The sequence below is a fragment of the Ascaphus truei genome, chromosome 1, assembly GCF_040206685.1.
Source record: "Ascaphus truei isolate aAscTru1 chromosome 1, aAscTru1.hap1, whole genome shotgun sequence".
NCBI lineage: Eukaryota > Metazoa > Chordata > Amphibia > Anura > Ascaphidae > Ascaphus > Ascaphus truei.
In genome coordinates this window covers 554,527,162-554,541,077 of record NC_134483.1, presented here as the reverse complement: position 1 = coordinate 554,541,077, position 13,916 = coordinate 554,527,162, and the positions used below count along the sequence as shown (strand labels likewise).

Below are 13,916 nucleotides of genomic sequence, written 5' to 3'. Positions count from 1 at the left end.
AGTGTGAGGGCAGTTGCAGGGGTGATCGCATTACCGGGGGCTCCCAGCGACATCGGCTACAGGGCGCCGTCATTTTGTATACGTTCGCACATGCGCAGAAGCTCGCGCATGTGCAGTATAGCCCCAGAAGTGATACGGCAGCCATTACAGGGAGTGAGAAGAGGCTCTCCATAGACAGGGACATCCCCCAGTTCGCACATGCGCAGTTAGCAGCGGCGGCCGCCATTACACAGCGCGCACGAGGCCCAATGTTAAAGAGAGCCACCAAGGACTACAATTCCCAGCAGCCTCTGGGGACTGCACTTTAACCCTGGTCACAGGCAGCCAGACAGCCAATAAGGCTGACAGATTCTCATGCTGCAAAGTTGTGTAGCCAGGTCCCCCTCTGCCGGTCGCCCCTCCCTCACCTGGTTGGCGATCGCGGGTGCCGACGAACCGAATGGCGGACCCGTCGGCGATCGCAGGAGTGAGAGGCAGATGGGAACTGGCTTGGAGGTTGCCAGGGATGCGAGCGGCCAGTTGTTAGGGCTCTCGGCGGCTCCCGTGCAGGGCGCCACCATCTTGCGGTAGATCGCGCATGCGCAGTGAGTCCCGACGGCCCGGCAGAGTTCGCACATGCGCAGGACAAGCGCGTGAACGCTAGCCTACCAGGGAAGGCTCTTGAACAGGACTGCAAGTCCCATGAGCCTCGGGAGCGGCCCCATGATGCCAGGGAGCCAATAGGGCTGAGGGAGCTCCCTGCTTGCAGGGGATAGATACATTTCACGCACGCGGGAGACAAGGCAGTCTGGACCGGGAAGAGCTAGGGGAAGCAGGTGAGTGCAGGGGTCAGTGACCCACTGCATTAGGCCAGCAACCGCCTAGGTGCCAGATAGATCCTGAACTCCCCCAGCTTGTGGTGCTACAGGGACAGGCCCTAGGTTAGGGACCCTGTCACAGTAGTACTAGTGTTAGATAGGGACGCTGCGGATGCTGCCCTCCCCGAGAAAAGACTTGGGCTCAAGTCTGTGCCCAAAGAGACAAAGACTATCTCCAGGGTGGGATCGCCCCTGGCGGACCCTCATGCGACGAACACCGGATCAGACGGGATCACCAAGCGGCAGATCCTTTTCGAAGTTGCTTGCAGGCCCGAGTGCAGGAGCGCTCGGCAGGTACCTTCCTAAGTGCACCAACGTATCTTATACATATTATAATTACACATAGTGGCAGCGCTGACCACGGGACAAAGGGGTTAGGCTGTGGACATGGTGTGGGGATACACGGTGGTGGGTAGGTACACTCCTAGTGGAGTGAAAGACATTTTGGGACTGCGTTATAGACTGTGGAGTTACTCCCTAGGGGGAGTGTTATTAAGTGTGTGTTATTTCCTGCATATATATAAACTGGTTATATACATCCCTGTGTGTGTACTTTTTGTGTATGTTGGTCCTGTGTAGGCAACCTTCTACATTCTTAGAACCCTGCACAGGTGGAGGTGCTGTAAATCAGATCGAGCTGACGGACTCACCCCAGGTTCCCAACAAGCGGAGGCTCAGGCCTCTTGTGAACCTACAGGTATATTCACCACACCTGGTAACACATAGGTTTCCACCCACACACATTGTATCTGTGATTGGGATAGAGAGATTACCCGTTACATTTTGGAGGCGCTGCTCAGATTCAGACCTGGGGTGCCCTATTCAAATCAGTTTCATAAGAGATCAGCAACATGGTAATTCCCTCAAGTCAAGAAGTCCATACTTGGGCCATCTCCTCCAGGGAACTACCTAGTCACGTAGTGGTCATAGGAAACATCCCAGCGTTAGTGTCAGAAAGTGAAAACCGGGAATCCCTGAAGAAGCTCCTAGGCTCATATAGAGTATGGTACCGGGGCAGGGTGTTCGACTCTACTGGTCATTCAAGCGCCATACTATTTACCGGGATGTGGGACATACGCCAAGAAAAGGCCCCGAACACCCTGGTAGCCCCCGAAGCCCCGCCAGAAGGCTACCCCCTTATATACTAGGACTTACCCGAAATATGGGAAATGTTTTCATCAGGGGACTCAACTCAGGTTTCACATGAACCGTCCACCAGCACTTGGCCACTTACTGCCCCGGTGTCAAGTACCCCAAACTGGGTAGACCGTCCCCCACCCAAAGTCTCCTTTACTCCAAGCGCTCTTACGGGAGCCGCTAGTTGGGCTGACAGCCCGCCTCCTTCACCAGCACCCACTCCCTGTGAGACGAATCCCCGGCCTGTCAGAGACAATATGGTAACTAATGACGGTTCTGTATTGGGGGTGACACTACCACAATTCATAGAGGCCATCACCATGGCCTCCCAGTCACAAAACTACCGGAAACTCAAGGCCTTCTCTGGCGTACTTCCGATACCGCAGGGGGAGGAAGGGATGGACTCTTGGAGGGAGAATGCATTAAAAGTAGTAGAGGAATGGTCGTGCACTGAGGAAGTAAAAAGGCAGCTCATCATGGAGTGTCTTAGGCCCCCAGCTTCTACCATTGTAACCATCCACAGGGAGCAACACCCAGAGTTGATGCCGTTGGAGATAGTGGAGTTCCTGCTGGAAGCCTACGGATTAGCGGAATATGAAGGAGCAATCTGGAAGAAGAACTATAATCTCTACCAGAAAGAAGGGGAAGACATATCGGCCTTTATACACCGCCTGCAACTCGTTTTAGAAACTCTACTCAATCGTAAGTTGATTCTCGCCTCTGGGATGGATGAGGCGCTACGTAAACAGTACCTGCGGGGATCAAGCCCCACTCATCCCATAGCCAATATGCTCCGCAGCACCCTAATGGAAGGAAGCCCACCTACGTTCACCGGGTTGCTGCGCAAGGTGAAAATTCATGAAGCACATGCCTTGTTACACTCTCCCGCAAAACCCAAGGGCCCACCCGTATCAAAAGGAAAGGGGTCTATGGAGAAGAAGGAAGAGTCCAGCGCCCCGCCTAAAGGGTACAAGCCAAAACCCTCCGACAGACCACCTTCCCCGTCCAAGGTTCGTCCAGAACGACGGGAGGTTGTGTGCTATAACTGCGGTAAGAAGGGCCACTTCTCCAGTAACTGTCCGGAGAAGGAGGATCCTCCAGAGGAAAAACCTTCCGATAGAGGAAACTCAGCCCGGTCAATGGTCTGCCGAGTACAAATGGCAGAGTCTGACTCAGAACCCCCTCCTGGAACCGAAGATGCCCCTTCTGACTCCGGCCCCGGTGATGCCGCCTCACCAAGGGAAGCTTACAGTCAAGTAGGCCCCTTGGCCATCGTGCCTGTTGTACTGGAAGGGATCTATGCATCGGCCCTACTGGACACGGGATCACAAGTGACCATCATATACAACAAGTCCTATGACCAGCACCTTAGACACTGCCCCCTGAGGTCGGACGAACATATGAAGGTTAGGGGGTTAAGCAATGAAGACTACCCCATCGATGGGATTGTAAGGTCCAACTGGAAATACTCAAACTGAACACCGGCAAGAAACACCCCATGCATGTAGCGGCAATGGTATGCCCGGAGCCCCAAGACCAGTGCAAGTATCCGATCATCTTGGGAACCAAAACTGATATAGTACAAGCTGTGATCAGAGCATACCTGAAAGAGACCAACGAGTTGCCGCTGGCCAATTCGCTTCTAGACCCCGTCTTACGAGAGGAGTGCAACCGGGTATATGCCTTGGAGCATCACGGGGATCTCTACAATCGTCAACGCGGACTGACAACCATATTACCAGGGGGAGTGCAATGAATGGCCGTCTAGTGCTGTTATCCCGAGCGAGATGAGAATGATCAGCTCTTCACTGGAGAGTACCCCTGAGGAAGAAGTTCAGAGAGGGTATAGGGTACTACCTGAAGTGAGGGAGTGGACGACTAAAATCCCTCTACGAACTTACGTATATGTGCAAAACATCTCCCCATTCCCGATGGATCTTGATGCCGCACAGAGTCTGGGCTGCATATATCCGGTTAACCCTGTGGAAACAACGTCTCAGGTGAATGCTGCTGCAGTGAATGAGTGGTTAGTCGAGTTAGACTTCAACTTCGGCGAGTCGACGTTGCCAACTGAGTGGAAAGAGCGGCTGACAACCCAGTTGAATAAACAATGGACTGTGTTCTCCACGAGTGAGATTGATGTGAGGTGCAGTCTCAGCGCTCAACATGCCATTAGGCTGAGTGATGCCACTCCGTTCCACGAACGCTCTCGTCGCATCGCCCCTAGGGATGTGGACGATGTGAGGAACGTCTTGCAAGAAATGGAGACCGCTGGAATTTTGACGGAGTCTCGAAGCCCTTACGCCTCTCCCATAGTGCTGGTAAGGAAGAAGAATGGGTCTGTACGACTGTGTGTGGACTATTGAACCCTGAATAACCGTACGATACCGGACCAGTACAACCTTCCTCGCTTTGAAGAGATTCTGAATGCTCTGAACGGAAGCCAGTGGTTCAGTGTGCTCGATTTACGATCAGGGTACTATCAGGTGCCCATGAATGCAGAGGATCAGGAGAAAACAGCCTTCGTCTGTCCATTGGGGTTCTACCAATTTACTCGTATGCCACAAGGTATATGTGGGGCCCCTGCTACCTTCCAACGACTAATGGAGAAGACTATCGGGGATATGAACCCTTGGGTGTATCTAGTCTACCTGGACGACATCATTGTCTTCGGAAGAACTCTGGAAGAGCACGAAGAGAGACTGCTGAAAGTGATAGACCGTCTTGGGAAAGAAGGGTTGAAATTGTCTCTCGACAAGTGTCGCTTCTGTCACACCTCGGTGACTTACGTTGGACACATCGTGTCGGCATAAGGAATCGCCACCGACCAAGCCAATGTGGAACCGGTCTTGAATTGGCCTCGTCCCGAGAATGTCACGGAGCTGCGATCCTTCCTGGGTTTCTGCGGGTATTACCGACGCTTCGTGGAAGGGTACTCTAGTCGAGCTAAACCCCTGAACAATCTCTTGAAGATATACACCAAAGATACCGGAACGAAGGCCACGTCGGCCCATCAAGCGTTCGGCAATAAATGGACGCCTGAGTGTGAACAGGCCTTCCTGAAGCTGAAGAAAAGTCTGACCGAAGCGCCGGTGCTTGCGTATGCTGATCCAGAACAACCATATGTTCTGCATGTTGATGCCAGTCTAAATGGCTTGGGTGCCGTCTTGCACCAGAAGCACCCCGAGGGCATTCGACCAGTGGCCTACATCAGCCGCAGTTTGACACCCAGTGAACAGAAGTACCCTGTCCACAAGTTGGAATTCCTGGCTCTCAAATGGGCCATCACGGAAAAGCTCCACGATTACTTGTACGGTGTTACATTTGAGGTAAGCACGGATAACAATCCCTTCACGTACATCAATACCTCGGCCAAATTAGACGCAGCAGGGCACCGATGGCTGGCAGCCCTAAATAATTATCGATTCTCCCTGAAGTATAAGCCGGGACATTTGAATGTAGGGGCTGATGCCCTATCCCGACGACCAGGGCTAAGCGCTACTCCAGATGATGAGGAATGGGAAGAACTCCCAGGACCAGGGGTGCGCGCTATGTGTAGCACTGCCGCCATCATCAACGACCAAGTGGCCTTCTCCGAATTACGGGTTGCAGATTCCTTGGGATGCCAGTCGCAGGCCGTCCCCACAGCCTACTGCGATCCGAAAGGAATGAACATTACTCAGGACAAAGTGCTACGGTGGAAAGATCTAGTAGACTATCAAATACAGGACTCTGTAGTTAGTATTATTAGGCAAGCCGTTGACAAGAGGAACCAAGCTCTCTTGAAGCATGCTCCCAAAGACTTGGTTGCTTTGCTCATGCGTGAAGCAGACAAATTCGAAATCGACAACTGCTTACTCTATCAGGTGGTACAATACCACAACCACCCCGACAGATGACAACTAGTCCTCCCTAAGAACTTGCAATACATGGTGTTGAAGTCCCTACATGATGAGCATGGACATCTCGGTGTAGAGAAGACCTTTGGGTTGGTCAGAGACCGCTTTTTCTGGCCCAAGATGCGAGAGGCCCTAGAACAACACTGTCGCCGTTTTACTCGGTGTATACAATGCAAGACACTGCCTACTAGAGCAGCACCTATGGGCCATCTGAAAAGTTCTGGCCCAATGGACCTTGTGTGTATGGACTTTCTGTGCAATGTGCCTGAAAGCCGAGGAATATGCAATGTGTTGGTCATCACGGACCATTACACCCGGTATGCCCAGGCCTTCCCCACTAAAGACCAGAAAGCTATCACAGTGGCGAAGATATTATGGGAGAAGTACTTCATGCACTACGGTCTTCCCAACCACCTTCACTCCGACCAAGGTCGGGATTTTGAGAGCACTCTGATCCGAGAACTGCTCAAAATGCTGAACATCGCAAAATCACGAACAACCCCGTACCATCCTGAGGGAGATGCGTTGTCAGAACGATTTAATCGAACCCTACTGGACATGCTCGGAACTCTACAGAGTGCCCAGAAGACTGAATGGAGTCGACATGTAGAGGCCTTGGTTCATGTGTACAACTGTACCCGACACAAGTAAACTGGATTCTCTCCCTACTTCCTCATATTCGGACGAGAGGCGAGACTACCAGTAGATGTACGCCTCCGCATATCGACGGATGGGATACACAACGCTACCCATTTCAAATATGTGCAACGACTCAAAGACAGCTTGCAACAGGCGTACCAACAGGCAGAGAAATCCACAGCTAAGCTGAATGCTGACAATAAAATGCGATACGACCATAAGGTCAAATATCAGGAACTTCGTCCTGGAGACGCTGTGTTGCTTCGCAATCTGTTAGTCCCGGGAAAACATAAATTGGCTGACCGGTGGAGAGACGGTGTATATGAAATAGAATCTCAAATGCCTGGCCTCCCGGTCTACCGCATCAAAGACACCGATGGCCGGGTAAAGTTATGGCACCGAAATCACCTCCTCCCCATTCCACAAGTGGGGGATGAGGACACAGAAACACTGGCCACACCAATGAACGGTGAGGCTGATTCCTCCGAGATTGGCCAAGAGACTGTACCTGATCATACCAATCTTGAGACTCTGGAAGATCCCATAGAAGGACCCTCTCAAAGGGATTCTCCCAATGGAGGGGCATCTCCTGGAGGAGCTACGGGTAAAGGGCACTGTAGGCCAATGCCTACTAAGGTGGCACCAACAGGCCAGAGTTTGGATCCACAGAGCCCATGCTTTGTACCGAACAGGGACTGTTCAGAGACATTTCTCCCCTCAAGGGAAGAGGCTGAGCCTCAGGACTGTGTTTATTACTCCCCTGAGAGAGTTGCAGAAGAACAGCTCCGAAGGAGCCAAAGAGTCAGGTACCCTCCAAATCGGGTAACCTATGATCAAATTGGGGCACCCCATTATGGGGCTCAGCAGTGGTCTCGCAGCAGAGTGCAGTCTGTCATGGTGATGTTCAATGAACTGTACAATCTAATGTAGAGCTGATAAGTTAAGATCGCATTTGGTTGTTGCATTTTTATTATATAACGATGTGGTGCCATTTTCTTTATATAACTTCTGTACATAGTTTTATTCAGTTTTACCATTGGGAGGATGTAGCCAGATCCCCCTCTGCCCGTCGCCCCTCCCTCACCTGGTTGGCGATCGCGGGTGCCGCTGAACCCAATGGCAGACCCATCGGCGATCGCAGGAGTGAGGGGCAGATGAGAACTGGCTTGGAGGTTGCCGGGGATGCGAGCGGCCGGTTGTTAGGGCTACGGGCATGTAGTTAGGGTTCTCGGCAGCTCCCGGGCAGGGCGCTGACATCTTGCGGTAGATCGCACATGCGCAGTGAGTCCCGACGGCCCGGCAGAGTTCGCGCATGCGGAGGACAAGCGCGTGAATGCTAGCCTACCAGGGAAGGCTCTTGAATGGGATTGCAAGTCCCATGAGCCTCGGGAGTGGCCCCATGATGCCAGGGAGCAATAGGGCTGAGGGAGCTCCCTGCTTGCAGGGGATAGATACATTTTGCGTGCACGGGAGACAAGGCAGTCTGGACCGGGAAGAGCTAGGGGAAGCAGGTGAGTGCAGGGGTCAGCGACCCACTGCATTAGGCCAGCAACCCCCTAGGCCCCAGATAGGTTCTGAACTCCCCAAGCTTGTGGTGCTACAGGGACAGGCCCTAGGTTAGGGACCCTGTCACAGTAGTACTAGTGTTAGATAGGGACGCAGCGGACGCTGCCCTCCCCGAGAAAAGACTTGGCTCAAGTCTGTGCCCAAGAGACAAAGACTATCTCCAGGGTGGGATCGCCCCTGGCGGACCCTCATGCGACGAACACCGGATCAGACGGGATCACCAAGCGGCAGATCCTTTTCAAAGTTGCTTGCAGGCCCGAGTGCAGGAGCGCTCGGCAGGTACCTTCCTAAGTGCACCAACGTATCTTATACATATTATAATTACACATAGTGGCAGCGCTGACCACGGGACAAAGGGGTTAGGCTGTGGACACGGTGAGGGGATACACGGTGGTGGGTAGGTACACTCCTAGTGGAGTGAAAGACATTTTGGGACTGCGTTATAGACTGTGGAGTTACTCCCTAGGGGGAGTGTTATTAAGTGTGTGTTATTTCCTGCATATATATAAACTGGTTATGTACATCCCTGTGTATGTACTTATTGTGTATGTGGGTCCTGTGTAGGCAACATTCTACATTCTTAGAACCCTGCACAGGTGGAAGTGCTGCAAATTAGATCGAGCTGACGGACTCACCCCAGGTTCCCAACAAGCGGAGGCTCAGGCCTCTTGTGAACCTACAGGTATATGCACCACACTTGGTAACACATAGGTTTCCACCCACACACACTGTATCTGTGATTGGGATAGAGGGAATACCCGTTACAGTTGCAACAATGTTGTGTGAAGACAGGGATTGTCAGTGTGACGATAGCTTCCACAGGCTTATTAATATTACACAAAAATAATTGAGTTTGAACTGAACGAGGCTTAAGATATAATAAATTGTATTTATTCCTTAGAATAAAGGTGAACACAACAGATAATACAGTAACAAACAAGAAGTACACTTACTTAAGGGTTGGGGAATGAGAAGTATGATGTAGCATTTCTTTCAGCAGTGAGGAAATCATTCAGGTGATATCAGGTAACCATATCAGCAAACGAAGACAAAGGATATATGGGTGGACAGCAGTTTATAAACCATTCTCCTTCTATTCTTAACCTTAAGCACAGGGGATTGGTTTACAATTACCTCCAGCCACTCACTAACGTGGGAAAGCATTCTGACCCATGCCCCCATGCTAGTTGGCACATGCGCAGTAGAACTCTGGGGGTCTCATTTCTGAAGCCCCACATTTACGTCAGGAATGCCAGACAGTCTACCATTTGGAGTTCTGGCAGGAAAACCTTTGTTGAAAGGTGTTAACTGGAACACTTAAGACCTGCCCTGGTTTGGGCTTCGGATAAACAGTGAGGGTGATAAAACTCTTTGAACAGCACTTAAATCCTAGACATAGCGGCGTCCCCAGGGCCATCTGCTACCTTATGGCCCAAAAGAATCTCTTCTGGGTCTTTGTCCATACCTTAAGATACACTATTAAGCATAAAACATAAACGTATTAAAATATCCGGTTCCGTTAGGTTTAGCAGGTCCAAACTTCCCAGTTCGCATTGCCAGAACTGGGACACCATATGGTCCAAAAAGCGACTTGCTACGACCTAAGAAACCGGAGTTACACCAATGCACATTAAATCATTTTAATACAAAAATCTCCATTGAAAAAGAAATCTCAGCTTTTCACTAAATCCCCATTGAAAACAACGGGTAGCTCCGCCATAGACTTTCAATGGTAAATCGCCGCCATTGAAGTCAATGGGGGTTTTCTGCCATTGAAGTCTATGGGAAAAGTCCCGATCTTCAAGGGGGTCCATACTCCGTCGGGTTGGTCCAAGCGGGTCAAGGATGGTTCTGCAGCGATGCCGGAGCAGTGGCTACAGATACCCCAAACCCTGATCCGCAGAACACTCTAGAACCGGAGATATGGATTCCTAAAATTCAGCATTTCTCACTTAGTCATTTTTCTGAGCCGTTTCTGCCGCCGCCGGCAAAGCCTATGGCGCGACCCGCTCTATCTGGTTCGAGGATTCGGGGACCCGGTGGTGGTCGAGTGGGGGGACGCTTAGGAACTAGGGGCAAAAAGAATTTTATCCCTAGGTGCCCTAGAACAGTTTATTTCCCCGCTAATTGACGTTGAACTTGACCCAGTGATTTTAGCTCTTTTGAAGGACATTGTATCCGCTTTGCGGTTTGCGGTCTGGACGGCAGCCAACTAGGTTACCTCGAGGCATCTCCATTGAAGTCAATGAGCCCATTGACTTTCAATGGGAAACCGCCGCTCTCCCTCTCGGACGCCACCTGCTGGTCATTACAGGAAACAGGACGAAAACAGCACAAATTCCTATTGAAATGCATTGAGCCCTAATGGCGGCCAATGGGGACCTGCAAAATGGTGTCCGAAAAGGCGGGAAACTTACACAAAGAGCTATAATCATTAAAGAATTATTAACCCTTGTGCTCCCGGATGGATTCTAGTGTGTGTGTGATGCAAACACTGAGTAACCAGACATTAAAATGGAACAGGGGAAAATACATTTACATGTCATAACAAGGGTTACATCACATTTCTGGACCTCAGCCCAGTTAACCCCTTGTCTCCCTGGTGCGGTCAGGGGTGGCCAAATGGGGTGCAACCCCTTTAATACCGGGCCACCCCCTCTCTCCCTCTACACCTCCCCTTCTTAATGCGTGTCCTGTGGCCCACTGGCCCTGACGGGGAGTGGGGCACTGCCGGCACCATTAATGAATTCAGTCTCAGAGGGATAGTCCTGGCGTGAAAGTCCATCAGCATTGCTGTTTTCACTACCCTTTTTGTGCTGAATGGTGAATTCAAATTCTTGCAAAGCCAAGCTCCATCTCAGCAGTTTGGCATTTTCCCCTGATACCCTCTGTAGCCAGCTCAGGGGATTGTGGTCGGTAATGACCGTGAAAGCCCTCCCATAGACATAGGGCTGGAGCTTTTTGAGTGCCCACACAATGGCCAAGCACTCCTTTTCAATGGTGGCATATGCCACCTCCCTGGGGAGCAGTTTGCGACTGAGATACACCACAGGGTGCTCTTTGCCGTCGTCCCCCACCTGGCTCAACACAGCCCCCACACCAAAGTCTGAGGCATCAGTCTGAATAAGAAAATGCTTGGTATAATCTGAGGCAGCCAGGATGGGGGCCTCAGCAAGCGCAGCTTTCAGTGCCTGGAAAGTATTTTCACAGGCAGGAGACCAGGTAATAAGCACAGGCAGTTGCTTCTTAGTCAGATCAGTCAGGGGTTTGGCCATGGCGCTGTACTGTGGGACAAATTTCCTGTAGTACCCTGCGGTGCCAAAAAAGGCCATGACCTGTTTCTTGGTTTTTGGAACAGGCCACTGAAGTATGGCTTCTACCTTGGCTGGCTCTGGCTTGAGATGCCCTCCACCCACCCTGTGCCCTAAGTACAGGACTTCTGCCATCCCTACCATACACTTAGTGGGTTTTAAGGTAAGCCCAGCCTCTCTGATTCTATCTAGCACCGCAGCTACATGTCCTATGTGGGATTCCCAGGAATTACTAAAGACAGCAATGTCATCTAAGTAAGCCCTGGCATAGCTCTGCATCCCTTCCAGTAACCTATTGACCAGGCGTTGGAAGGTAGCCGGGGCATTCTTCATCCCAAATGGCATCACCAAAAACTCATAGAGGCCACTTGGAGTGATGAATGCTGACTTCTCCCTAGCCTCCAGGGTCAGGGGAATCTGCCAGTAGCCTTTGCTCAGATCCATGGTGGTCAGATACTTTGCCCCCGCGAGTTCATCTAGTAACTCATCCATGCGGGGCATGGGGTAAGCATCTGACACCATCCCAGCGTTGAGCAACCGGTAGTCCACACAAAACAGGGTGGTTTTGTCCTTCTTAGGCACTAGGACTACTGGACTTGCCCAAGGGCTCTGGGACGGAGTAATTACCCCTAGGGTCAGCATCTCCTCAATCTCTCTCTCCATACTTGTCTTGACCTCTGCTGACACTCTATAAGCGTGCTTATGCAGAGGCTGCAGGTCCCCTGTGTGTACTGGGTGTTTGGTGAGATGTGTGGTCCCTGGCATGTCAGTGAAGAGGGCGCTATACTGAGCTAGCATGTCCCTGGCTTCTCCCTTCTGCCTAGCACTCAACTGTGCCCCGATCTCTACCTGCTCAACAGTGTTTCCTTGCTTTGCCTCCCCTAGGAGATCAGGCAGAGCATTGCTCGCCGGATCCTCCAGCAGTGGGCTACAAATGGCCATTACTGCTCCCATACTCGGTGCTCTGTATTCCTTTAACATATTAATGTGATATGTCTTGTGCCTCTCAGGCGCTACCTGTACAACATAGTTGCACTCATTCACCTTTCGGATAACCGGGTACGGTCCCGACCAGGCAGCCATCAGCTTGTTCTCCCGAGTGGGTTTGAGAACAAGCACCTGTGTCCTGGGATGAATTCTCTGCTACGGGCCTGCTGGTCATACCATTGCTTCTGCTTGGTCTGAGCAGCCCTGAGGTGGTCCTGGGCCACCCCCATAAGCATCTCTAACCGGTCTCTGAGATCTACTACATACTGGATCACTGAAGCATCAGTAGCAGTAGTCTCCCCCTCCCATCCCTCACGGAAGAGGTCCAGAGGTCCACGTACCCTGCGGCCATATAGTAGCTCGAAGGGGGAGAAGCCTGTAGATTCTTGCGGTACCTCTCGGTATGCAAACAGCAAGTGCTGCAGGTGAATCTCCCAGTCTTTCCCCTCCGCCTCTATGAAGGTCCGAAGCATCTGCTTCAGGGTACCATTAAACCTCTCACATAATCCGTTTGTTTGGGGATGGTAAGGGGTAGTGCGCTGGTGCTGTACACCGCAGGCATCCCAGAGACAATGTAACAGTTCACTCATGAACTGCGACCCCTGATCAGTTAGGATCTCACTAGGGAAACCTACCCTAGCAAAAATGTTCAGCAAAGCTGCTGCCACTGTCTTGGCACTTATGGTGCCCAGCGCTACCGCCTCAGGGTACCGGGTGGCAAAATCCACCACCGTGAGGATGTAGCGCTTCCCTGACCTGCTAGGAATCATGAGGGGTCCTATCAGGTCCATCGCTACCTTCTGGAAGGGTTCCCCTATTATCGGTAGGGGTCTCAGGGGTGCCTTCACACGGTCGCCCGCCTTACCTACTCGCTGGCAGGCATCACAGGAGCGGCAGAAATCAGCCGCATCCCTGGATGCCCCCGGCCAGAAGTAACGCTGCAATAACCGGGCTCGCGTTCTGGTGACCCCCTGATGTCCCGCTAACGGAATAGAGTGAGCTACCCGTAACAATTGCTGTCGGTACCCCTGGGGTACTACTAGCTGTCGCTTACCGGTCAATCCCTTCTCTATTCCCGGGTTCCCTTCTTCTCTGTATAGGAGTCCCTTATGCCATAGGCAGCGCTCAGTGCCCTCCCCTGCCTGAGATTCGGACGCCCGAAGTCTCACGCCGGCCAGGGTAGGGTCTACCTTCACTGCCTCCCTAAACTGGGCTCCTAAATCTGCCCCCCCCCCAGTCATGTCATTGTCAGGGGAAGGGGACACGGTAAGGGGGAACAGTAAGTCAGCCTGTGGTTGCAACTGATCCTGGCTTACCTCCCTGGGCTCCTCTGTGCCCTCCGCTAACGTTGGTCCCAAAGGCTGGGGGACTGGGGTGGCCACCGCCGGCATTGCCGCGGTCTGGCTCCGGGTAACCGCCGCCACTGCAGCGGGCTGGGGCACATGGTCGTAGGTGCAGGTCATCGGTCCCAGGTCATTGCCCAAAAGAATTTCAGCATCCAAACCTGGTAAAACCCCCAC

The 13,916-nt window shown here is 52.0% G+C and overlaps 1 protein-coding gene across 1 annotated transcript in view; it reads left to right on the top strand.

Moving 5' to 3' along the window:
* The first annotated feature begins 2,470 nt into the window (after positions 1-2,470).
* Positions 2,471-13,916, top strand: part of LOC142466781 (vomeronasal type-2 receptor 116-like) — an 89,664-nt gene continuing 78,218 nt past the window's right edge. Inside the window, exons 1-2 of the mRNA XM_075572228.1 lie at positions 2,471-3,250; positions 5,624-5,863. Of these exons, the coding sequence (XP_075428343.1) occupies positions 2,471-3,250; positions 5,624-5,863 (1,020 nt within the window). The remainder of the gene's footprint in view (positions 3,251-5,623; positions 5,864-13,916) is intronic.